We start from the raw sequence: 23,512 nt of genomic DNA on the forward strand, positions 1-23,512 counted from the left end.
TGACTGGGCCAATACTGTTCTGTTAGGAAATCCACTACTCACTGTTAGTGGCTGGAGTCTCTACAGTAAAACAGAGTTTTGTGATTTAGAAAGTTACTCATAGTTATTTGTAGTTTATTTCTCTTTAAAAACAGAGCCCATCATAAAAATCCCTCATTTTAATTTTAAAAGGACCACGATTTCCAGGCTTCTTCACGTTTGTTTCGCTCTAATAGCCGAGGGATGAGCGTGGTTATGAAGTACGGCAACATTAGACTATTGTAGAAAGAAACGGCTTATATTTTTGCTGTTATTCCCCCCCCCACCCCAGATTTCCAGAAGTACTGGTGCACGGTGGAGAGGTCTCTTCTGTTCTACGAGTCTGACCGATGTCCTGATCCTAGCATGAAGATCAACGTCAAGGACATCGTCTGTCTGGGGGTCAGCAGGCCGGACTCCTGCAACAACAACGGCTTCATTGACAGGTTAGAGGACCAATCATGGAACAGTAACTAATGTAGGCGGCCAATCATACTGTCTCTTTCAAACACGCACGTGGAGAAAAGGTTATATCACTGCCCCTCAGTGTACAGGTATCTACCAACTAGTGTTTATCTAATCTAACTTATGTTCCTGGGTGTTGTTGTAGGTTTCTCTATACGTTTCAACTGTACCTGTCCTCAGAGAAGCTCTATCAGTTTGGATTGGAAACTCCTGATGCGCTGCAATGTTGGGTCAAGGCCATCGGAAAGGTATGAGATGACTTTCTATCCCCAAAGAGTGCGATGCCGGGAAACACTGATACGGACAATTCTCAGCTTTACTGGTGTAGTTAGAGCTCTTCCAGCTCACAACGTTGTAATGTCCCTCTGCGTAAAGCCCCCCCACCCCTTTACAGTGAAGTGTGCCCTCCTTTCTAACCAACACTGTCTATGTACTGTACTAGCCTGGGATGTGTCTGTTCAGTGTGCCCTCCTTTCTAACCAACACTGTCTATGTACTGTACTAGCCTGGGATGTGTCTGTTCAGTGTGCCCTCCTTTCTAACCAACACTGTCTATTTACTGTACTAGCCTGGGATGTGTCTGTTCAGTGTGCCCTCCTTTCTAACCAACACTGTCTATGTACTGTACTAGCCTGGGATGTGTCTGTTTTAATGTTCCCTCCTGTATTTGAACCACTTCCTGTGTTGTCTTCCTCAGGCCGCCACACCTTTAAGCTGCCACTGCCTGCTAGCGAGGGAGTTTGAGCGGGTGGGAGTGCTGCGTTACAAGGCCATGCGAGACCCTTCTCAGTGGAAAGAGGGCTATTTTGTCCTTCAGAAGTCTAACCTCTTCATCTGCCCGGGGAACGACGGAGCAGCTGAGGACATTATCAACCTTAAACGTCTGCAAGAGCTCAGTGAGTCTCCTGTCCTTACCAAAGCTTTACTGGCACTGTGTGGTAATGTACAGTTGCGGCCAAAAGTTTTGAGAATGACACAAATATATATTTTCACAAAGTCTGCTGCCTCAATGGAAATTTGCATATACTCCATGTGTTATGAATGCTATGAAGAGTGATCAGATGAATTGCAATTAATTGCAAAGTCCCTCTTTGCCATGCAAATGAACTGAATCCCCAAACAAAACATTTCCACTGCATTTCAGCCCTGCCACAAAAGGATCAGCTGACATCATGTCAGTGATTCTCTCGATAACACAGGTGTGAGTGTTGACGAGGACAAGGCTGGAGATCCCTCTGTCATGCTAATTGAGTTCGAATAACAGACTGGAAGCTTCAAAAGGAGGGTGGTGCTTGGAATCATTGTTCTTCCTCTGTCAACCATGGTTACCTGCAAGGAAACACGTGCCGTCATCATCGCTTTTCACAAAAAGGGCTTCACAGGCAAGGATATTGCTGCCAGTAAGATTGCACCTAAATCAACCATTTACCGGATCATCAAGAACTTCAAGGAGAGCGGTTAAATGGTTGTGAAGAAGGCTTCAGGGCACCCAAAAAAGTCCAGCAAGCTCCAGGACCGTCTCTTAAAGTTGATTCAGCTGCAGGATCGGGGCACCACCAGTACAGAGCTTGCTCAGGAATGGCAGCAGGCAGGTGTGAGTGCATCTGCACGCAGAGTGAGGCGAAGACCTTTGAACGATGGCCTGGTGTCAAGAAGGGCAGCAAAGAAGCCACTTCTCTCCAGGAAAAACATCAGGGACAGACTGATATTCTGCAAAAGGTACAGGGATTGGACTGCTGAGGACTGGGGTAAAGTAATTTTCTCTGATGAATCCCCTTTCCGTTTGTTTGGGGCATCTGTAAAAAAGCTTGTCCGGAGAAGACAAGGTGAGCGATACCATCAGTCCAGTGTCATGCCAACAGTAAGGCATCCTGAGACCATTCAAGTGTGGGGTAGCTTCTCAGCCAAGGGTGTGGGCTCCAGCCAAGGGTGTGGGCTCGCTCACAATTTTGCCTAAGAACACAGCTATGAATAAAGAATGGTACCAACACATCCTCCGAGAGCAACTTCTCCCAACCATCCAGGAACAGTTTGGTGATGAACAATGCCTTTTCCAGAATGATGGAGCACCTTGCCATAAGGCAAAAGTGATAACTAAGTGGCTCGGGGAACAAAACATCGATATTTTGGGTCCATGGCCAGGAAACTCCCCAGACCTTTATCCCATTGAGAACTTGTGGTCAATCCTCAAGAGGCGGGTGGACAAACAAAAACCCACAAATTCTGACAAACTCCAAGCATTGATTATGCAAGAATGGGCTGCCATCAGTTAGGGTGTGTCCCAGAAGATAATTGACAGCATACCAGGGCGGATTGCAGAGGTCTTGAAAAATATTGACTCTTTGCATCAACTTCATGTAATTGTCAATAAAAGCCTTTGACACTTATGAAATGCTTGTAATTATACTTCAGTATCCATAGTAACATCTGACAAAAATATCTAAAGACACTGAAGCAGCAAACTTTGTGGAAATTAATATTTGTGTCATTCTCTAAACGTTTGGCCACAACGTTTGGTAACTCCTCACATTTTCTGGATAAACTGCCAGTAAAGGCGATACTATAGTCATTCAAAACCCATCCGACTATAAAGAAAAAGCCGACTGCCAGCTTGGTCATGGACATTTCTCTGCCTTAACTACACCAAGCACCGTTTGTTTGAGCAACTGTCTGCTGATGAGTGATTTGCTCCGTCTTCCATTTGTTCTGTGTTTGTCTCCTAGGTATAGTAACTGAGAACCAAAACCATGAGAAGAAGGAAATTCTGGTTTTGGTTGAAAAAGGAAGGTTGGTTTTCAGTCTCTCTGCCTTTTCTCTTTTTGTCATTATACATGTGTCAACATATCGTGGATAGTTTGGTGCCTAAAAACTCATTTACATCGTCAAATTATTGTCACTCTGGAAATTCCATTCCCCACCAATTCTACCCTCAGCTAGGGGGGGATTTCCAGAATGAAATTAATCTGACCATGTAAATGAGTTTTTAGGAGCCGGATTCAGAGTGAGTTTATTTTCTCTGAACCTTCACTTCTGAGTATCGACATGTCTCCCCCAGGACGCTACACCTCCAGGGGATGGGTCGGTTAGACTTCTCTTTGTGGTACGCAGACATCCAGAGAGCTGCTGGAGGGAAGGGCAACACCCTGAGAGAACAGCAGCTCAGCAGGAATGATATCCCCATCATCGTAGACAGCTGCATCGCCTTCATCACACAGTATGGTAAGGGAGGAGTCTGGATAGTCTGTATTCTGTTCCCTTACACAGTATAGTAAGGGATAGAGGATTCTTCATTATCAACGACAAAACGGCACGTTTTCCAGGGATCTTGTGGATCCGTAGCATTTAATGCATTTTCAGTGGAGGTGATTCTTTTATTTAAGTATATAAAGGGGTTTATAAATGGTTCATCCATTCCCATCTAACTCTGCAGTGGCCTGCGGGCTGAAGGGTTTCCAGTTTAGCTGTACTTTACACCAGTCAGAGACAGGAGATACTAGCTGATGACTGATGTACTGGATCTGATGTGTGATCTGCTCGTCAGGTCTGGGTCACGAGGGGATCTACAGGAAGAACGGAGCCACGTCCAGGATCAAACTACTGATGGAGGAGTTCAGGAACGATGCTCGCAACGTCAAGCTCCGGATCGGGGATAACTTCATCGAGGATGTGACTGACGTGCTGAAGAGGTTCTTCAGGGAGATCGATGACCCCATCTTCATGGCTGACCTGCATCAGCTATGGAAAGAGGCTGTCAGTAAGTACAGGTGTCTCTGGCAAAAGAGATTTTAAGTTACCATCACAGATAGCACACATATGAAGCTACTATTTTGTTTTGTTTTCTAAGATGTGTCCTCTTGGTTCCCTTTAGAATTATAGGGCTTCCATCAAGCTGTTGCTGGTCAGGATGTCCCACAATGTATCGTTTTGAAATCTAACTGCTTCCTGTTTGTGTCTTTTTATAGGAACAGCCAAAGATAAGAACCAGCGTCTCGACAGATACAAGGAGATCATCCGTAGTTTACCTAGAGTCAACAGGACTACCCTGGCTGCTCTCATCAGCCACCTCTACAGGTTAGTAGAGCCTCAAACTGGACCAGGTTTAAAGTTGAGCAACTAAGCAGAGTGACTTCCTGTAGTGAAATGGAATTGACCCCAACCCGAAACAGGACACTTTTTCATGTTTAGACAGCCTCACTGGCAACTGTCAACTTTTTACCGTTATTTGTTCTCTCTCTCTTAGTCCCAGGGTTCAGAAGTGTTCTCTCTCTCTCTTAGTCCCAGGGTTCAGAAGTGTTCTCTCTCTCTCTCTCTCTCTCTCTCTCTCTCTCTCTCTTAGTCCCAGGGTTCATAAGTGTTCTCTCTCTCTCTCTCTCTCTCTCTCTCTCTCTCTCTCTCTCTCTCTCTCTCTCCCAGGGTTCTGTTCTCTCAGTCCCAGGGTTCAGAAGTGTTCTCTCTCTCTCTCTCTCTCAGTCCCAGGGTTCTGAAGGGTTCAGTTCTCTCTCTCTCTCTCTCTCTCTCTCTTGGTCCCAGGGTTCATAAGTGTTCTCTCTCTCTCTCTCTCTCTCTCTCTCTCTCTCTCTCTCTCTCTCTCTCTCTCTCCCAGGGTTCAGAAGTGTTCTCTCTCTCTCTCTCTCTCGGTCCCAGGGTTCAGAAGTGTTCTCTCTCTCTCTCTCTCTCTCTCTTGGTCCCAGGGTTCAGAAGTGTTCTCTCTCTCTCTCTCTCTTGGTCCCAGGGTTCAGAAGTGTGCAGACCTGAACCAGATGTGTACCAAGAATCTGTCCCTGCTGTTCGCCCCTAGCCTCTTCCAGACAGACGGGAAAGGAGAACACGAAGTGAAGATCGTTGAGGACCTCATAGACAACTACCTGTATATCTTTGATGTGAGTAGTGTCTCATAGACAACTGTCTGTCTTGATGTGACTGGTGTCTCATAGACAACTGTCTGTCTTGATGTGTCTCTCTCTCTCTCTCTCTCTCTCTCTCTCTCTCTTCTCTCTCTCTCTCTCTCTCTCTCTCTCTCTCTCTCTCTCTCTCTCTCTCTCTCTCTCTCTCTCTCTCTCTCTCTTAGACTAGTGTCTCATAGACAACTGTCTTGTCTTGATGTGACTAGTGTCTCATAGACAACTGTCTTGTCTTGATGTGAGTATAGTCTCATAGACAACTGTCTGTCTTGATGTGAGTATAGTCTCATAGACAACTGTCTGTCTTGATGTGACTGGTGTCTCATAGACAACTGTCTGTCTTGATGTGACTAGTGTCTCATAGACAACTGTCTTGTCTTGATGTGAGTATAGTCTCATAGACAACTGTCTTTCTTGATGTGAGTATAGTCTCATAGACAACTGTCTGTCTTGATGTGAGTATAGTCTAACCAGAGAGCGTCTAAGCTCAAATTTATCACTTAGAAATCAGGGTTGTGTTCCATAGGTAGAAATAATTTTGAATGGATTGAAACGGGGAGGTACTATCTACCTGAACTTGCCCAGTCAAAACACAGATGTTCACATTCTATTGCTAATTGTTTTGCTGCAGTGTGCCCTACTGAACATGGTCCAGGTCAATCTGTTCTGTATAATCTAATGAATAATCAGGAAATGTTTAATTGTGTTTTGTTCAGATTGATGAGGAGCAACAGACCCAGATAGAACTGGAGCTCAGCCTCATCACCACCTGGAAGGACACACAGGTACATGTTATAAATGATTCATAAAGGGTTATAACACATTGTAAAGGGTTATAACACACAGTGTCCTGTCTGTGCAGCTGTCCCAAGCAGGTGACCTGATCATTGAAGTGTACCTGGAGAAGAAGATGGCAGACTGCTGCATCACACTCAAGGTAAGTGGAGACAGGTTATCTTCTGATTTTATTTCATGAAAGGTGCTGTTATTATTTAGCCACACGATGGCGCCTCTCCACCCTCCAAGAGTCTCTCTAGAACAGGGGTTTCCTTCCAGGAGCTCGCAGCCCACCTTCCAGGAGCTCTCAGCCCACCTTCCAGGAGCTCGCAGCCCACCTTCCAGGAGCTCTCAGCCCACCTTCCAGGAGCTCTCAGCCCACCTTCCAGGAGCTCGCAGCCCACCTTCCAGTAGCTCAGCCCACCTTCCAGTAGCTCACAGCCCACCTTCCAGGAGCTCGCAGCCCACCTTCCAGGAGCTCGCAGCCCACCTTCCAGGAGCTCGCAGCCCACCTTCCAGGAGCTCGCAGCCCACCTTCCAGGAGCTCGCAGCCCACCTTCCAGGAGCTCGCAGCCCACCTTCCAGGAGCTCGCAGCCCACCTTCCAGGAGTTCGCAGCCCACCTTCCAGGAGCTCGCAGCCCACCTTCCAGGAGCTCGCAGTCCACCTTCCAGGAGCTCGCAGCCCACCTTCCAGGAGCTCGCAGCCCACCTTCCAGGAGCTCGCAGCCCACCTTCCAGGAGCTCGCAGCCCACCTTCCAGGAGCTCGCAGCCCACCTTCCAGGAGCTCGCAGCCCACCTTCCAGGAGTTCGCAGCCCACCTTCCAGGAGTTCGCAGCCCACCTAGGAGTAGCTTGCGATCAATTCTGGAAGTACATGCATTTTTTTATGTGTTCCTTGCAAAACTAAAAGCATGCTTTTCAACCGATCGCTGCCTGCACCTGTCCGCCCGTCCAGGATCTCTACTCTGGACTGTTCTGACTTGGAATATGTGGACAACTACAAATACCTAGGTGTCTGGTTAGACTGTAAACTCTCCTTCCAGACTCACATCAAGCTCTCCTTCCAGACTCACATCAAGCATCTCCAATCCAAAGTTAAATCTAGAATTGGCTTCCTATTTCTCAACAAAGCATCCTTCACTCATGCTGCCAAACATACCCTCATAAAACTGACCATCCTACCGATCCTCGACTTTGGCGATGTCATTTACAAAATAGCCTTCAATACCCTACTCAATAAATTGGATGCAGTCTATCACAGTGCCATCCGTTTTGTCACCAAAGCCCCATATACTACCCACCACTGCGACCTGTACACTCGTTGGCTGGCCCTCGCTTCATACTCGTCGCCAAATCCACTGGCTCCAGGTCATTTACAAGACCCTGCTAGGTGAAGTCCCCCCTTATTTCAGCTCGCTGGTCACCATAGCATCACCCACCTGTAGCACACGCTCCAGCAGGTATATCTCTCTGGTCACCCCCAAAACCAATTCCTCCTTTGGCCGCCTCTCCTTCCAGTTCTCTGCTGCCAATGACTGGAACGAACTACAAAAATCTCTGAAACTGGAAACACTTATCTCCCTCACTAGCTTTAAGCACCAGCTGTCAGAGCAGCTCACAGATTACTGCACCTGTACATAGCCCATCTATAATTTAGCCCAAACAACTACCTCTTCCCCTACTGTATTTATTTATTTTGCTCCTTTGCACCCCATTATTTTTTATTTCTACTTTGCACATTCTTCAACTGCAAATACACCATTCCAGTGTTTTACTTGCTATATTGTATTTACTTTGCCACCATGACCTCTTTGTTGCCTTTACCTCCCTTATCTCACCTCATTTGCTCACATCGTATATAGACTTGTTTCTACTGTATTATTGACTGTATGTTTGTTTTACTCCATGTGTAACTCTGTGTCGTTGTATGTGTCGAACTGCTTTGCTTTATCTTGGCCAGGTCGCAATTATAAATGAGAACGTGTTCTCAACTAGCCTACCTGGTTAAATAAAGGTGTTCTCAACTAGCCTACCTGGTTAAATAAAGGTGTTCTCAACTAGCCGACCTGATTAAATAAAGGTGTTCTCAACTAGCCTACCTGGTTAAATAAAGGTGTTCTCAACTAGCCTACCTGGTTAAATAAAGGTGTTCTCAACTAGCCTACCTGGTTAAATAAAGGTGTTCTCAACTAGCCTACCTGGTTAAATAAAGGTGTTCTCAACTAGCCTACCTGGTTAAATAAAGGTTAAATAAAAGAAAGAAAGAAAGAAAGAAAGACAAGGTATCTCTCTACATTCTGGTTCTCTGTAGGCATCTCTCTACATTCTGGTTCTCTGTAGGTATCCCTCTATGGTCTGGTTCTCTGTAGGTATCTCTCTACATTCTGGTTCTCTGTAGGCATCTCTCTACATTCTGGTTCTCTGTAGGTATCCCTCTATGGTCTGGTTCTCTGTAGGTATCTCTCTACATTCTGGTTCTCTGTAGGTATCCCTCTATGGTCTGGTTCTCTGTAGGTATCCCTCTATGGTCTGGTTCTCTGTAGCTATCTCTCTACGGTCTGGTTCACTGTAGCTATCTCTCTACGGTCTGGTTCTCTGTAGGTATTTCTCTACGGTCTGGTTCTCTGTAGGTATCCCTCTATGGTCTGGTTCTCTGTAGGTATCCCTCTATGGTCTGATTCTCTGTAGCTATCTCTCTACGGTCTGGTTCACTGTAGCTATCTCTCTACGGTCTGGTTCTCTGTAGGTATCCCTCTACGGTCTGGTTCTCTGTAGGTATCCCTCTATGGTCTGGTTCTCTGTAGGTATCTCTCTATGGTCTGGTTCTCTGTAGGTATTTCTCTACGTTCTGGTTCTCTGTAGGTATTGCTCTACGGTCTGGTTCTCTGTAGATATCTCTCTATGTTCTGGTTCTCTGTAGGTATCTCCAACCATGGGTGCTGAGGAGTTGACTAACCAGGTCCTGTACATGAGGAACATCCCAGCAGGGGAGAAGGACGTGTGGCTGACGTTCGAGACCATAGAGGAAGGACAACTGGGTGAGGAGCATGATGTTACTATCTCTGACTGGGTGAGGAGCATGATGTTTGTCTCTCTCTGACTGGGTGAGGACCATGATGTTTATCTCTCTCTGACTGGGTGACAAGCATGATGTTCATCTCTCTCTGACTGGGTGAGGAGCATGATGTTTGTCTCTCTCTGACTGGGTGAGGAGCAAGATGTTTATCTCTCTCTGACTGGGTGAGGAGCATGATGTTTGTCTCTCTCTGACTGGGTGAGGAGCATGATGTTTGTCTCTCTCTGACTGGGTGAGGAGCATGATGTTTAGCTCTCTCTGACTGGAAAATACTATAGAAAGTCTAAAAACAGCTCAAAATAGCACTTATCTCTAATAATAAAACTACCACTGTAAAAAAACAGAAGTGAAACTATACAGTCTGATGTCCTGGAATGACCTTCTGTGAAATACAGCTGGACTGTGAGAAAGTCTTCATGTTTCAAAGAGAAGCTATCCCAGAATAGTTGTTTTATAATGTTAAATGTTTGTCTTCCACAGAGCGGCCCCTACACCCCAAAGAGAAGCTATCCCAGAATAGTTGTTATATAATGTTAAACTGTTGTCTGTCTTCCACAGAGCGGCCCCTACACCCCAAAGAGAAGCTATCCCGGAATAGTTGTTATATAATGTTAAACTGTTGTCTGTCTTCCACAGAGCGGCCCCTACACCCCAAAGAGAAGGTGCTGGAGCAGGCTCTACAGTGGTGTAAAATGGCTGATCCTAGTTCAGCTTACCTGGTGGTGAAGAGAGTTCCCAAAGGAGAGGGAATCAACATCCTCACTGGTGAATACGGCACAGACCAGAGAAATAGCTCATTAGCTTGAGTCTATCTATCCAAACAATCACAATCAAATGACCCTCTTTTGATTTTTGATCGTCGATTTGTAGTCAGCCCAATTTCTTGTTGCTCTTACGGGACATATTATTTGGAGACCGTAGGATTACAATTTAGATTTTCTATTCACAGCCTACAAGAGTGAAATAATGAAGATGGGAGTTCTGAAGTGTCGTGAAGAGCCTCCCAAACTCCTCCACGGAAAAGTCTTTCAGGAACACACCTTTCAGATCAAAGATCACAAGCTGCTACTGCTGAAGGACAAAAAGGTATTTCTGCTCTCACGTCACGGTCACATCTTGACGTTGGAACTCTGCGCTACTTTGGACTCGATGTCGTTATCACAGGTAGATCTGTGATTGTCAGTTGGTCTTTCCTATAAATATTTTCTGACTGTATAACATGTCTGTCATTTCAGAGCATCAAGCCGGAAAAGGAATGGCCTCTGAAATCTATGAAGATCTACATGGGAATTCGAAAGAAGCTGAAACCCCCCACTAGATGGGGCTTTACTCTCATGATGGAAAAACAGCAACTGTAAGTGTTTTAAACTCATGTCTAGCAATGAAAGGAAATACCACTATCTTGCTACACATTATTTGGGTCATTGCACAGGATGTCTGGAAATCTTGAATCCAACTTCTATTGGATAAGATTGAAACGTGTTCCTATAGGACATACACCATGTTTTCTCAGGTATTTGAAATTCCTCTTAGCATTCCTCTTAGCATTCCTCTTAGCATTCCTCTTAGCATTCCTCTTAGCATTCCTCATTGTTTATTGTAGTGAATGATTTTGCATGACATCAGGTGTTATGATATTATGTAAGTGAACTACGTTGTTTAAGGGAGGGAGGGTGGAATGTCTTGTTTTAGATCTGCCTCTCCCCTCCCCTTTAAATGAGATCTCCTCCCTCTCCCCTTTAAATGACATCTCCTTCCCCTCCCATTTTTTAAGAGCCAATCACTGCTTTTGTGTTTTTGTGTCTCCCAGGTACCTTTGTTGCTTTTGTGAGTCTGACCTATGGGATTGGGTCACCAATTTCCTCAAAGCACAGGTATGTTGTGGAGCTATTCCCCCCCAACTCTATGGGTTGTGTTGTATCACTTTTAAAGGATTCACAGTGTGCTTCCCCTATCTTTTTGTAGGTGTAACACCTCTACTCTTTAGATTTGTACTTCTGTCTGTTTCATTTTATCTATTCAATTCTATTTTGATTCATTTGGATTCACTCGTTTTCCCTCTTAACAGAATGATGACCCCCGACCTCCGGTGTTGAGGCGTCACTCCTCCTCAGATATCTCCAAACAGAAGTTTGGGACCATGCCCCTAGTACCAATCAGAGGGGATGGACATGAGAGCAACTCTACAATGCTGTCAGCCAATCAGACTCTGGTATGTTTAAACTCGACTATGCTCGTATCCAATCAGACTCTGGTACGTTTACACTCGACTATGCTCGTATCCAATCAGACTCTGTTTACACCCGACTATGCTCGTATCCAATCAGACTCTGGTACGTTTACACTCGACTATGCTCGTATCCAATCAGACTCTGGGTTTAAACTGACTATGCTCGTATCAGACTCTGGTTAAAGTTTACACTCACATGCTGTGCTTCCAATCAGACTCTTTTTACACTCGTATGCTCGTATCAATCAGACTCTGGTACGTTTAAACTCGATTTGTACTATCCAATCAGACTCTGTCTGTTTCACTTTATCTAATCAGACTCACTATGCTCGTATCCAATCAGACTCTGGTTTTACACTCGACTATGCTCGTATCCAATCAGACTCTGGTACGTTTAAACTCGACTATGCTCGTATCCAATCAGACTCTGGTACGTTTACACTCGTCTATGCTCGTATCCAATCAGACTCTGGTGATGTTTACACTCCGGTGTTGTCTATGCTCGTATCCAATCAGACTCTGGTAGATATCTCTCAAATCAGACTCTGGTAGTTTGGGACCAATCAGACTCTGGTACCAATCAGATGCTCGTATGGACTCTGGTAGAGCAACTCTATCAATCAGACTCTGTCAGCTCGTATCAATCAGACTCTGGTATGTTTAAACTCGTCTATGCTCGTATCCAATCAGACTCTGGTACGTTTACACTCGTCTATGCTCGTATCCAATCAGACTCTGGTATGTTTAAACTCGACTATGCTCGTATCCAATCAGACTCTGGTACGTTTACACTCGACTATGCTCGTATCCAATCAGACTCTGGTACGTTTACACTCGACTATGCTCGTATCCAATCAGACTCTGGTACGTTTACACTCGACTATGCTCGTATCCAATCAGACTCTGGTACGTTTAAACTCGACTATGCTCGTATCCAATCAGACTCTGGTACGTTTACACTCGACTATGCTCGTATCCAATCAGACTCTGGTACGTTTACACTCGTCTATGCTCGTATCCAATCAGACTCTGGTACGTTTACACTCGTCTATGCTCGTATCCAATCAGACTCTGGTACGTTTACACTCGTCTATGCTCGTATCCAATCAGACTCTGGTACGTTTACACTCGTCTATGCTCGTATCCAATCAGACTCTGGTACGTTTACACTCGTCTATGCTCGTATCCAATCAGACTCTGGTACGTTTACACTCGTCTATGCTCGTATCCAATCAGACTCTGGTACGTTTACACTCGTCTATGCTCGTATCCAATCAGACTCTGGTACGTTTACACTCGTCTATGCTCGTATCCAATCAGACTCTGGTACGTTTACACTCGTCTATGCTCGTATCCAATCAGACTCTGGTACGTTTACACTCGTCTATGCTCGTATCCAATCAGACTCTGGTATGGTTTTGCAGGATATACAAGCCTCTCGCATGCTTCCCAGTTTGCTCATGTATTATGACATTTTGTGGCGTTTTGGTGTTATAGGAAGGTTTTTTTTTCCAGTTCGCGCACAATTTTTTATTTTTTTCTTGAGGCAAGTGGAAGTTCGTTAGTCGTCGAAGTCTATGCCCCTTCGTTGGTGATTGGTCAACAGTACTATTCCTAGTAGGAGTGGGAACTATGGACGAGATACTTCAATTAAGTGTTTGTTGTCATTCAATGAGAGATGACTAGTTTTCAATGCAAATTCTTTCACTTGAGAAAAACTGCACCAAACATCTTAGATGTCAAATTGTGGAACTTAGACCTCCTTGGCAAAAAGACAACAAATTAAATTACAGATTTGTTGATTTAATTTGGACTATATTGAGGAAGTGTATACTGATTATGTTGTTGCTACGGCATCTCAAAAGAGACAAACAACTTTTTTTCTCGTTTTTCAAGCAAAGGTCTTTTAACTAACTGAACCTAGTGTGGGGAGCCTTTAGCCAACTGAACCTAGTGTGGCGAGCCTTTAGCCAACTGAACCTAGTGTGGCAAGCCTTTAGCCAACTGAACCTAGTGTGGCGAGCCTTTAGCCAACTGAACCTAGTGTGGCGAGCCTTTAGCCAACTGAACCTAGTGTGGCAAGCCTTTAGCCAACTGAATCTAGTGTGTGGAGCCTTTAGCCAATTGAACCTAGTGTGGGGAGCCTTTAGCCAATTGAACCTAGTGTGGCGAGCCTTTAGCCAATTGAACCTAGTGTGGCGAGCCTTTAGCCAATTGAACCTAGTGTGGGGAGCCTTTAGCCAATTGAACCTAGTGTGGGGAGCCTTTAGCCAATTGAACCTAGTGTGGCGAGCCTTCAGCCAATTGAACCTAGTGTGGGGAGCCTTTAGCCAATTGAACCTAGTGTGGGGAGCCTTTAGCCAATTGAACCTAGTGTGGCGAGCCTTTAGCCAACTGAACCTAGTGTGTGGAGCCTTTCGCCACCTGAACCTAGTGTGGGGAGCCTTTAGCCAATTGAACCTAGTGTGGCGAGCCTTTAGCCAATTGAACCTATTGTGGGGAGCCTTTAGCCAATTGAACCTAGTGTGGGGAGCCTTTAGCCAATTGAACCTAGTGTGGGGAGCCTTTAGCCAATTGAACCTAGTGTGGGGAGCCTGCACATTTGGGTTGATGTTTTAAACTTTGAAAGTCTCCCCTTTCTGTAACTCTTTAGTGTCTAGTATTTGTACTATTCAATATCCAGTATCCCTCAAATACTATCAGTATACTGAACAGCATTCACTATGGGCCTGTTTCCCTGACCCAGATTAAGACTATGGGCAAAAAGCAAGGCAAAGCACCTTTTTTATTTTTTTGAACAGCGATAGATTTAATCTGGGTCAGGGAAACGGTCTCTGTTTATAATACAACGGGGGGTCTAATCTTGGACGCTGATTGGTTAAAACCACAGTGCAGCCTGTGTCTTTTCCACAAATTACCACCGGCTAAAACTATGATGTTTAAATGCCTATTTAATCAATCAATCAATCCAATTTTATTTATATAGCCCTTCGTACATCAGCTGATATCTCAAAGTGCTGTACAGAAACCCAGCCTAAAACCCCAAACAGCAAGCAATGCAGGTGTAGAAGCACGGTGGCTAGGAAAAACTCCCTAGAAAGGCCAAAACCTAGGAAGAAACCTAGAGAGGAACCAGGCTATGTGGGGTGGCCAGTCCTCTTCTGGCTGTGCCGGGCGGAGATTATAACAGAACATGGCCAAGATGTTCAAATGTTCATAAATGACCAGCATGGTCGAATAATAACAAGGCAGAACAGTTGAAACTGGAGCAGCAGCATGGCCAGGTGGACTGGGGACAGCAAGGAGTCATCATGTCAGGTAGTCCTGGGGCACGGTCCTTGGGCTCAGGTCCTCCGAGAGAGAGAAAGAAATAGAGAATTAGAGAGAGCATATGTGGGGTGGCCAGTCCTCTTCTGGCTGTGCCGGGTGGAGATTATAACAGAACATGGCCAAGATGTTCAAATGTTCATAAATGACCAGCATGGTCGAATAATAACAAGGCGGAACAGTTGAAACTGGAGCAGCAGCACGGCCAGGTGGACTGGGGAAAGCAAGGAGTCATCATGTCAGGTAGTCCTGGGGCATGGTCCTAGGGCTCAGGTCCTCCGAGAGAGAGAAAGAAAGGAGAGAATTAGAGAACGCACACTTAGATTCACACAGGACACCGAATAGGACAGGAGAAGTACTCCAGATATAACAAACTGACCCTAGCCCCCCGACACAAACTACTGCAGCATAAATACTGGAGGCTGAGACAGGAGGGGTCAGGAGACACTGTGGCCCCATCCGAGGACACCCCCGGACAGGGCCAAACAGGAAGGATATAACCCCACCCACTTTGCCAAAGCACAGCCCCCACACCACTAGAGGGATATTTACTCTGTTTCATCTCACTATGCTATCCACTGTCTCATCAGCCCAGCCAGGCAATTTATAAACTTTATCTCCACTGTAAAAAGCATCTAAACATTATCTCTAATTTCTTTTAGACTAACATTTTGTTTTTCAATAGTGGAGATTTATATAAAACTTGCTGTCTATCCCTGACATTTGCAACATTGTTTCAATATTGAAATGAGATCTCCAGCTGTCCCATAGTAAATGAGATCTCCTGCTGTCCCATAGTAAATGAGATCTCCAGCTGTCCCATAGTAAATGAGATCTCCAGCTGTCCCATAGTAAATGAGATCTCCAGCTGTCCCATAGTAAATGAGATCTCCAGCTGTCCCATAGTAAATGAGATCTCCAGCTGTCCCATAGTAAATGAGATCTCCAGCTGTCCCATAGTAAATGAGATCTCCAGCTGTCCCATAGTAAATGAGATCTCCAGCTGTCCCATAGTAAATGAGATCTCCAGCTGTCCCATAGTAAATGAGATCTCCAGCTGTCCCATAGTAAATGAGATCTCCAGCTGTCCCATAGTAAATGAGATCTCCAGCTGTCCCATAGTAAATGAGATCTCCTGCTGTCCCATAGTAAATGAGATCTCCAGCTGTCCCATAGTAAATGAGATCTCCAGCTGTCCCATAGTAAATGAGATCTCCTGTCCCATAGTAAATGAGATCTCCAGCTGTCCCATAGTAAATGAGATCTCCAGCTGTCCCATAGTAAATGAGATCTCCAGCTGTCCCATAGTAAATGAGATCTCCAGCTGTCCCATAGTAAATGAGATCTCCAGCTGTCCCATAGTAAATGAGATCTCCTGCTGTCCCAGATATCTCCAGCTCCCATAGTAAATGAGATCTCCTGCTGTCCCACAGTAAATGATATCTCCAGCTGTCCCATAGTAAATGAGATCTCCAGCTGTCCCATAGTAAATGAGATCTCCAGCTGTCCCATAGTAAATGAGATCTCCAGCTGTCCCATAGTAAATGAATGTGTCGGGGTTGGGAGTCCAGGAGAGGCAGAAAGGCAGGCAGCTTTTCTCAACCAGTCAAAATCATGAATCAGCATTTTTTTTATGTACACATACAAAGAAATGTCAGTGGAAAACAGGTCAAACTAAACAAAAAGCAGCTAATTTGCCGTCTTTCCAGCTACAATTTGAAATGATTGTGTTGGCTGTGTTGTTGGCTGTGTTGTTGGCTGTGTTGTTGGCTGTGTTGTTGGCTGTGTTGTTGGCTGTGTTGTTGGCTGTGTTGTTGGCTGTGTTGTTGGCTGTGTTGTTGGCTGTGTTGTTGGCTGTGTTGTTGGCTGTGTTGTTGGCTGTGTTGTTAGCTGTGTTGTTGGCTGTGTTGTTGGCTGTGTTGTTAGCTGTGTTGTTAGCTGTGTTGTTGGCTGTGTTGTTGGCTGTGTTGTTGGCTGTGTTGTTGGCTGTGTTGTTAGCTGTGTTGTTAGCTGTGTTGTTAGCTGTGTTGTTAGCTGTGTTGTTGGCTGTGTTGTTGGCTGTGTTGTTAGCTGTGTTGTTGGCTGTGTTGTTGGCTGTGTTGTTGGCTGTGTTGTTGGCTGTGTTGTTGGCTGTGTTGTTGGCTGTGTTGTTGGCTGTGTTGTTGGCTGTGTTGTTAGCTGTGTTGTTGGCTGTGTTGTTGGCTGTGTTGTTGGCTGTGTTGTTAGCTGTGTTGTTGGCTGTGTTGTTGGCTGTGTTGTTAGCTGTGTTGTTAGCTGTGTTGTTGGCTGTGTTGTTGGCTGTGTTGTCGGCTGTGTTGTTAGCTGTGTTGTTGGCTGTGTTGTTAGCTGTGTTGTTAGCTGTGTTGTTGGCTGTGTTGTTGGCTGTGTTGTTGGCTGTGTTGTTGGCTGTGTTGTTAGCTGTGTTGTTGGCTGTGTTGTTGGCTGTGTTGTTAGCTGTGTTGTTGGCTGTGTTGTTAGCTGTGTTGTTGGCTGTGTTGTTGGCTGTGTTGTTAGCTGTGTTGTTAGCTGTGTTGTTGGCTGTGTTGTTGGCTGTGTTGTTGGCTGTGTTGTTGGCTGTGTTGTTGGCTGTGTTGTTGGCTGTGTTGTTGGCTGTGTTGTTGGCTGTGTTGTTGGCTGTGTTGTTGGCTGTGTTGTTGGCTGTGTTGTTGGCTGTGTTGTTGGCTGTGTTGTTGGCTGTGTTGTTGGCTAGCTCCTCTGAACAACAGTGTCCTGAGGAAACCGCACATTTCCAATACCAGGTGAAATCGTGCATCATTAGCTCATTCTTATGAATAAATGTATCCAAATGGCTTAGGTATCAACCCTAGATTTGTGTTGGGACTATATCTTGTGAAAGGATTAAACAGTATGAATAAACAAATGAAAATTAAAGTTTTTAGTGAAAATTATGTGACTCATTATTGTAATATGTTGGTAACCCGTTGTATAAAAGTGATGATGTCAGAGAAGTCTGTGATTGGAGGATATTTTGGCACGGTTTTGCAGACCAAGTCTCGGGCCCAACAACGCCCATGCCAATATATCCTCCAAACACCGGATTCTCTGACATCGTCACTTAAATGACTGTATTTCACGGGGTACGCTGGTATCTTTTTGTCTTCCTCTGCAGCGAAAGCTTCACGCTAGAAGGACTCTCTCCATGTTCTTTGTAAGTATTCACACCCTGGTGCTCGGTCATTTCAATGTTGCATGTTTGCTTTGCGTGCCATTTTGAATCGTCATACTTCATCCCGAGGGCTCAGTTGGTAGAGCATAGAGCTTTGCAACACCAGGGTTGTGGGTTTGATTCCCACGGGGGACCAGTATGGGAAGTGAGGAACTGCTGCAACTATCTCTGGAGTGTCTGCTAAACTACTCAAATGTCAAATGTGTTACCTTTTGTTGACTTGTCATCTAACAAGAAGCTAAGGATGAAAATAGAACATAATGTTTATTTTGAAGGTTGCTTTTGGACTTGTTTAATGCTCTCCTAACTTGCATAACTAACATTTCTCCAAAGCCTCTCTCTGTCTGTCTGTGTATAGACATTCCCTTGGTTTATACAGGGACTATATCTGACTCAACCACGCCTCCACTTCCTGATGGAAGCCCCGACTTCCTGGTATTAGAGCATCAGGATGTTGATGTGGATTTCTGAAGTGTAGACAACAGGATGGACTGGGAAGGATATATTGTTCTCCAGTATTGTTCAGGTTCTATGACCCTTTGCCTTGATGGGGAGGTCTGAGAGGCTTAGTGAAGTACCTTCTTGTGTTTTACAGGACACAGTCTGCTGTGGCTATTAGTCTACTGGTGTACCTACTGGAACTAACCCAGCCCCAAGTCCCAAATGTATTGACATGGGAATTGTTTTACTTGTATTTTTCTTTTGTCCCTCAGTGTTTTGAGTAATTGTCTTGAGGTTGTTGCTTGAGGCTCTAGAACAATGGCCAGACCTTAATAAGAGGAAGTCTGTTGTTTTTAACGTTGTTGTCGAAGAAGGGTAACTCCCTACCATGTTTGTCCCATTTTTAAATGAACCCCACGTCTTTCTTTGTCACTGTAGTGGCAGATCATCTCCTTAATACCTTCCTAAAGTTCCTAACAGATAGTTACATCTCAACCCCCTCATTATTATAATAGTTCTACTTCTGCATTTGTCTTGGACCTTCCAGAGCTCAAACATACCAAGAACTCAGAGTTTGGTTCAAATTTAGAGTGTTTCTTACCTCCCTCCATTCTCCCTTCTCTCTTCTCCTCTCTCCTCCTCTCCTCCTCTCCCCCTCTCCTCCACCCAGCCCATGAAGGTGCAGCAGGACTCCTTCGAGGAGCATCCAGAGCCAGAACCCCCAGAACCCCCAGAGCCTCTGTATGAGGAAGTAGGAGACTTCGGCCTGCAGGTCCTCAAGTCCCTGGAGACCAGCTTCCTCTCCAACAACACCTCAGAGACCCAGGAGGTCCCTGACGGGCCCCTGAACCTCATCCTGGGCCCTCGGAAGACGGGCTCCCTGGACCGCATGATCGGCCCCAACCCGGTTCACTCTCTGGGACTGGGAGGAGAGGGTCTGCTGCCCCCTGCTGGTTCTCTGGATACCCTGGTCCTGGGTGAAAGAGAGAACCTCCAGGAGTCTAATCAGCCAGTGCCGAGGAGGAGGAGGCAGCAGCACAGGCCCTGTACCCCCTCTCAGGAGCTGCTCCTCCAGGAACTGTCCTCTGTCTTCACCAAGAAGACAGAGAATGAGGAGAAACCACCAGGAGAGAAGAACGCCAACTGAGGAGAAGAAGAGATGTGTGCACTTGTATTGTAGACTCAGGCCAGACAGACAGAAGACTGTAACAGCATGGGAGTACGGACACAACCCATTTGTTTGGGTGGTGTGTCAAAAATACATAATCAGATAGGAATAACCATTTACTTGTTTTGTCCTACAAACTAGTACTGTTCTATCACTGGTATGTACAGATCTGTTTTATATTGAAAGATGCTTATTGGATTATAACATCCTTGCTAATTGCTTAAGCTATGAACTATGGGGGATGCCTTTTTTCATTTGTTTTTTTTTCATAGTTTACTAAACCTCTTGAGTGAGAAGAGAAATGGATGCTTCTCTCATGTCTGGTGGTGATGCATTAGGCATTCAACTGTTTTTGTTTTGTTTTAAACAACTGGATTTTAAATAGAAATGCGTTACAGTCTCTTAATGTATTAATTTATTTTCAATAATATTTTATCAACTTTATCAACAAACTTTTTTGTTTTTTTTTAAATAAAAGCTGTGAAAGTAACAAAAGCAGAGTTTTGCTTCAAGACAGCCCCAGATATTCCAGTGTGTTGCGACACTGTCTGGCCAGAAGGTGGCAGTATGCCACACTGTCTGACCAGAAGGTGGCAGTATGCCACACTGTCTGGCCAGAAGGTGGCAGTATGCCACACTGTCTGACCAGAAGGTGGCAGTATGCCACACTGTCTGACCAGAAGGTGGCAGTATGCCACACTGTCTGACCAGAAGGTGGCAGTATGCCACACTGTCTGACCAGAAGGTGGCAGTATGCCACACTGTCTGACCAGAAGGTGGCAGTATGCCACACTGTCTGACCAGAAGGTGGCAGTATGCCACACTGTCTGACCAGAAGGTGGCAGTATGCCACACTGTCTGACCAGGAGGTGGCAGTATGCCACACTGTCTGGCCAGAAGGTGGCAGTATGCCACACTGTCTGACCAGAAGGTGGCAGTATGCCACACTGTCTGGCCAGAAGGTGGCAGTATGCCACACTGTCTGACCAGAAGGTGGCAGTATGCCACACTGTCTGACCAGAAGGTGGCAGTATGCCACACTGTCTGACCAGAAGGTGGCAGTATGCCACACTGTCTGACCAGAAGGTGGCAGTATGCCACACTGTCTGACCAGAAGGTGGCAGTATGCCACACTGTCTGACCAGAAGGTGGCAGTATGCCACACTGTCTGACCAGAAGGTGGCAGTATGCCACACTGTCTGACCAGAAGGTGGCAGTATGCCACACTGTCTTTTAGATAGTACAAATGGATTCTGAGTATTATATACACCACTGTATGATGTGAATACAGCCAAATATAATGATTGTTAGTGGCACTACATTTTAATATTCTTCATGTTTGCACTACTAAGTCTATTGCTTTTACGTTAATATGCCATGTTTAAGATATCCTCCCTTTTTCATCAATCTAAACAGACAATAAGATATTACAATTTGACTGCCTTTGCCAAGTGTCTATAGTGTGTTGTAATGCATTTGCTTGCATTGTCCTCCATTCGTTTTATTCTTACTGTAAATATTGTACATTAGTCTGTGTGCTTATACCCTTTCAATATTCATTATGCAGCATTTCACTGTGTCGTCGCTTACATGAAGGTCTATATTAAATATGATATTTTTAGTTTTATGATGCGTCCAATCTCTTTTAATTTTTTACTTTTTTAGGATTGATAATTATGATTTCAATGATTTATCATTTCACATTATTTGTATATGCAAGTAGAGTAATAAGCAGCACGGCACTAGTGTCTGAGTAAGTGATGTTTAAACGCAGAGTAATGGTTCCTTCTTTACCTTGTGGTCTTCGGTCTTCTTACTGTCTCGATGGTGACACCTCATGCTAAAGAATTACCATTCTCTGTATATCTTCTATTGTCCAATCACATTCCTTTTTTATAGTCAGCCTTGTTGTTAGTGGATTGTTTTAATCTAGCATGGGGTTTAAGATTAAAGAGAAACAAGTTATGATAAATTATTGAGGAGGTTTCCAGGTCGGTAGAAGAGGAGATTTAGTGCCTTTTTTTGTCATCTGTATAATCGTCCGTTTGTTTCTGCTGACCACTGAAATGAGAAGCCTTTTCAAACCTGAGACAGATCTATATTTAGAAAAAGGTTAAAACAAATCACTAAACCAGGATGTGTAGAAGGCTTTCCTCATCTGTTTATCTTCCTCGTGGTCAAAGACGGGGATAAATAATGAATGTTACACTTTATTACTTGTTGCCAAAGGTCATTTTTCTTTTTAAAATCTTTATTTCCAGCTTTCCATCCTTGATACCGGTTTAGATTTGTTCAAGCTCGAATGGATACACATGTTTTTTTAAAGTGTATCCCTCCCTGATGCCGACGCTTCTACCACTCCCCCCACCCCCTCTCGCTCCACGTTTCCAAGGGCGGACTTAATCATTTGGACGCCCCTAGCAGAGGCCAGTTTAAAACCCCTCCTATATGCACAATTTGTTTTAATGGGGTTTATAGTAAATTGAACTGTAAAAATGTCTTACCTTTTTTTTAATGTGCCATGAACACAACCTGTTTTCCATCTGATTGTCAAACAAAATACTTTATATATATATATATATATTTTTTTTAAGTAGGTTACTTTTGCACCTTCATCAGAAATAATTCCATAATCCAAACAGTGCGTTGTGCATCCACCAACATTCCTTGGTTTCAGCCACTTGAATTTGTCACCAGAAAAAGAGTCAGAGCAAAACCGAGCGAATCGGTCTGACTATTTTGTAGCCTACGTATCTGATGACATCACTCTTTTTAGCCAGACAGCAGCAGCACATACATGTGTTCTGTTTCCACGACGATGGCAGTATTATCAGCAGCACCTGTCTTTTTGACTAATCATTTTTTAGTTCAAATTAAATCGTCCTTATTTTTTAACATTTTCTCTGCCCACTCTAAATCACCTCATTACTGCTTCGAGTGGAGCATGGGGGCTCGAGTGGAGCATGGGGGCCTCGAGTGGAGCATGGGGGGCTCGAGTGGAGCATGGGGTGGGCCTCGAGTGGAGCATGGGGGGACCTCGAGTGGAACATGGGGGGCCTCGAGTGGAGCATGGGGTGGGCCTCGAGTGGAGCATGGGGTGGGCCTCTAGTGGAGCATGGGGGGCCTCGAGTGGAGCATGGGGGGCCTCGAGTGGAGCATGGGGGGCCTCGAGTGGAGCATGGGGGGGGCCTCGAGTGGAGCATGGGGGGCCTCGAGTGGAGCATGGGGGGGCCTCGAGTGGAGCATGGGGTGGGCCTCGAGTGGAGCATGGGGGGCCTCGAGTGGAGCATGGGGGGCCTCGAGTGGAGCATGGGGGGCCTCGAGTGGAGCATGGGGGGCCTCAGGTGGAGCATGGGGGGCCTCAGGTGGAGCATGGGGGGCCTCAGGTGGAGCATGGGGGGCCTCGAGTGGAACATGGGGGGCCTCGAGTGGAACATGGGGGGCCTCGAGTGGAGGATGGGGGGGGCTCGAGTGGAGCATGGGGGGCCTCGAGTGGAGCATGGGGGGCCTCGAGTGGAGCATGGGGGCCTCGAGTGGAGCATGGGGGGCCTCGAGTGGAGCATGGGGGGCATGGGGGCTCGAGTGGAGCATGGGGGGCCTCGAGTGGAGCATGGGGGGCCTCGAGTCGAGCATGGGGGGTGGCCTCAAGCAGATAAATAAAATAAATGACTACTAGTATTATTTATTATTATTTTTATGCCCAGTTGACGAGGCCGCTTGATGTGGGGCCTGAGGCAGTTGACTCTTCTGGCTGTAATGGCAGGTCCACCACTGCCCTTCTCTCCCCTCCTCTCCTCTTCTCTCCCCATCTCTCCTCTCCTCTTCTCTCCCCTCCTCTCCTCTTCTCTCCCCATCTCTCCTCTTCTCTCCCCTCCTCTCATCTTCTCTCCCCATCTCTCCTCTTCTCTCCCTCTCTCATCC

At 45.6% G+C, this 23,512-nt stretch overlaps 2 protein-coding genes across 53 annotated transcripts in view; both read left to right on the forward strand.

Annotated features, from left to right (window-relative positions):
* Positions 1–21,218, forward strand: part of LOC118373490 (arf-GAP with Rho-GAP domain, ANK repeat and PH domain-containing protein 3) — a 69,998-nt gene extending 48,780 nt beyond the window's left edge. The window contains exons 15-35 of one of the 50 annotated variants that reach the window (XM_052487448.1): positions 311–464; positions 629–731; positions 1,181–1,379; positions 3,207–3,270; positions 3,539–3,702; positions 4,025–4,237; positions 4,446–4,554; positions 5,216–5,363; positions 6,101–6,169; positions 6,247–6,321; positions 9,083–9,200; positions 9,875–10,003; positions 10,188–10,324; positions 10,474–10,592; positions 11,049–11,112; positions 11,307–11,450; positions 17,926–17,964; positions 19,094–20,150; positions 20,182–20,212; positions 20,461–20,522; positions 20,554–21,218. In XM_052487448.1, the coding sequence (XP_052343408.1) occupies positions 311–464; positions 629–731; positions 1,181–1,379; positions 3,207–3,270; positions 3,539–3,702; positions 4,025–4,237; positions 4,446–4,554; positions 5,216–5,363; positions 6,101–6,169; positions 6,247–6,321; positions 9,083–9,200; positions 9,875–10,003; positions 10,188–10,324; positions 10,474–10,592; positions 11,049–11,112; positions 11,307–11,450; positions 17,926–17,964; positions 19,094–19,570 (2,525 nt within the window). In that variant the 3' untranslated portion in view covers positions 19,571–20,150; positions 20,182–20,212; positions 20,461–20,522; positions 20,554–21,218. Of the gene's footprint in view, positions 1–310; positions 465–628; positions 732–1,180; positions 1,380–3,206; positions 3,271–3,538; positions 3,703–4,024; positions 4,238–4,445; positions 4,555–5,215; positions 5,364–6,100; positions 6,170–6,246; positions 6,322–9,082; positions 9,201–9,874; positions 10,004–10,187; positions 10,325–10,473; positions 10,593–11,048; positions 11,113–11,306; positions 11,451–17,925; positions 17,965–19,093 lie in introns of all 50 variants that reach the window. The other 49 variants (XM_052487459.1, XM_052487427.1, XM_052487435.1 and 46 more) reach the window with 49 other exon arrangements.
* On the forward strand, positions 13,946–17,814 carry LOC127913877 (uncharacterized). Of its 3 annotated transcripts, XM_052487474.1 has the most exons (3): positions 13,946–14,786; positions 15,039–15,989; positions 16,193–17,814. In XM_052487474.1, the coding sequence occupies exon 3, from the start codon at positions 16,340–16,342 to the stop codon at positions 17,585–17,587; it is 1,248 nt and encodes a 415-aa protein (XP_052343434.1). In that variant the 5' UTR covers positions 13,946–14,786; positions 15,039–15,989; positions 16,193–16,339; the 3' UTR covers positions 17,588–17,814. The 3 variants fall into 3 exon arrangements, with proteins under 3 accessions (XP_052343434.1, XP_052343436.1, XP_052343435.1); XM_052487476.1 differs by lacking the exon at positions 13,946–14,786 and having other exon boundaries at positions 15,011–15,638; XM_052487475.1 differs by lacking the exon at positions 13,946–14,786 and having other exon boundaries at positions 15,012–15,935.
* Positions 21,219–23,512: the final 2,294 nt, after the last annotated feature.

This window comes from Oncorhynchus keta, chromosome 30 (genome assembly GCF_023373465.1).
Source record: "Oncorhynchus keta strain PuntledgeMale-10-30-2019 chromosome 30, Oket_V2, whole genome shotgun sequence".
NCBI lineage: Eukaryota > Metazoa > Chordata > Actinopteri > Salmoniformes > Salmonidae > Oncorhynchus > Oncorhynchus keta.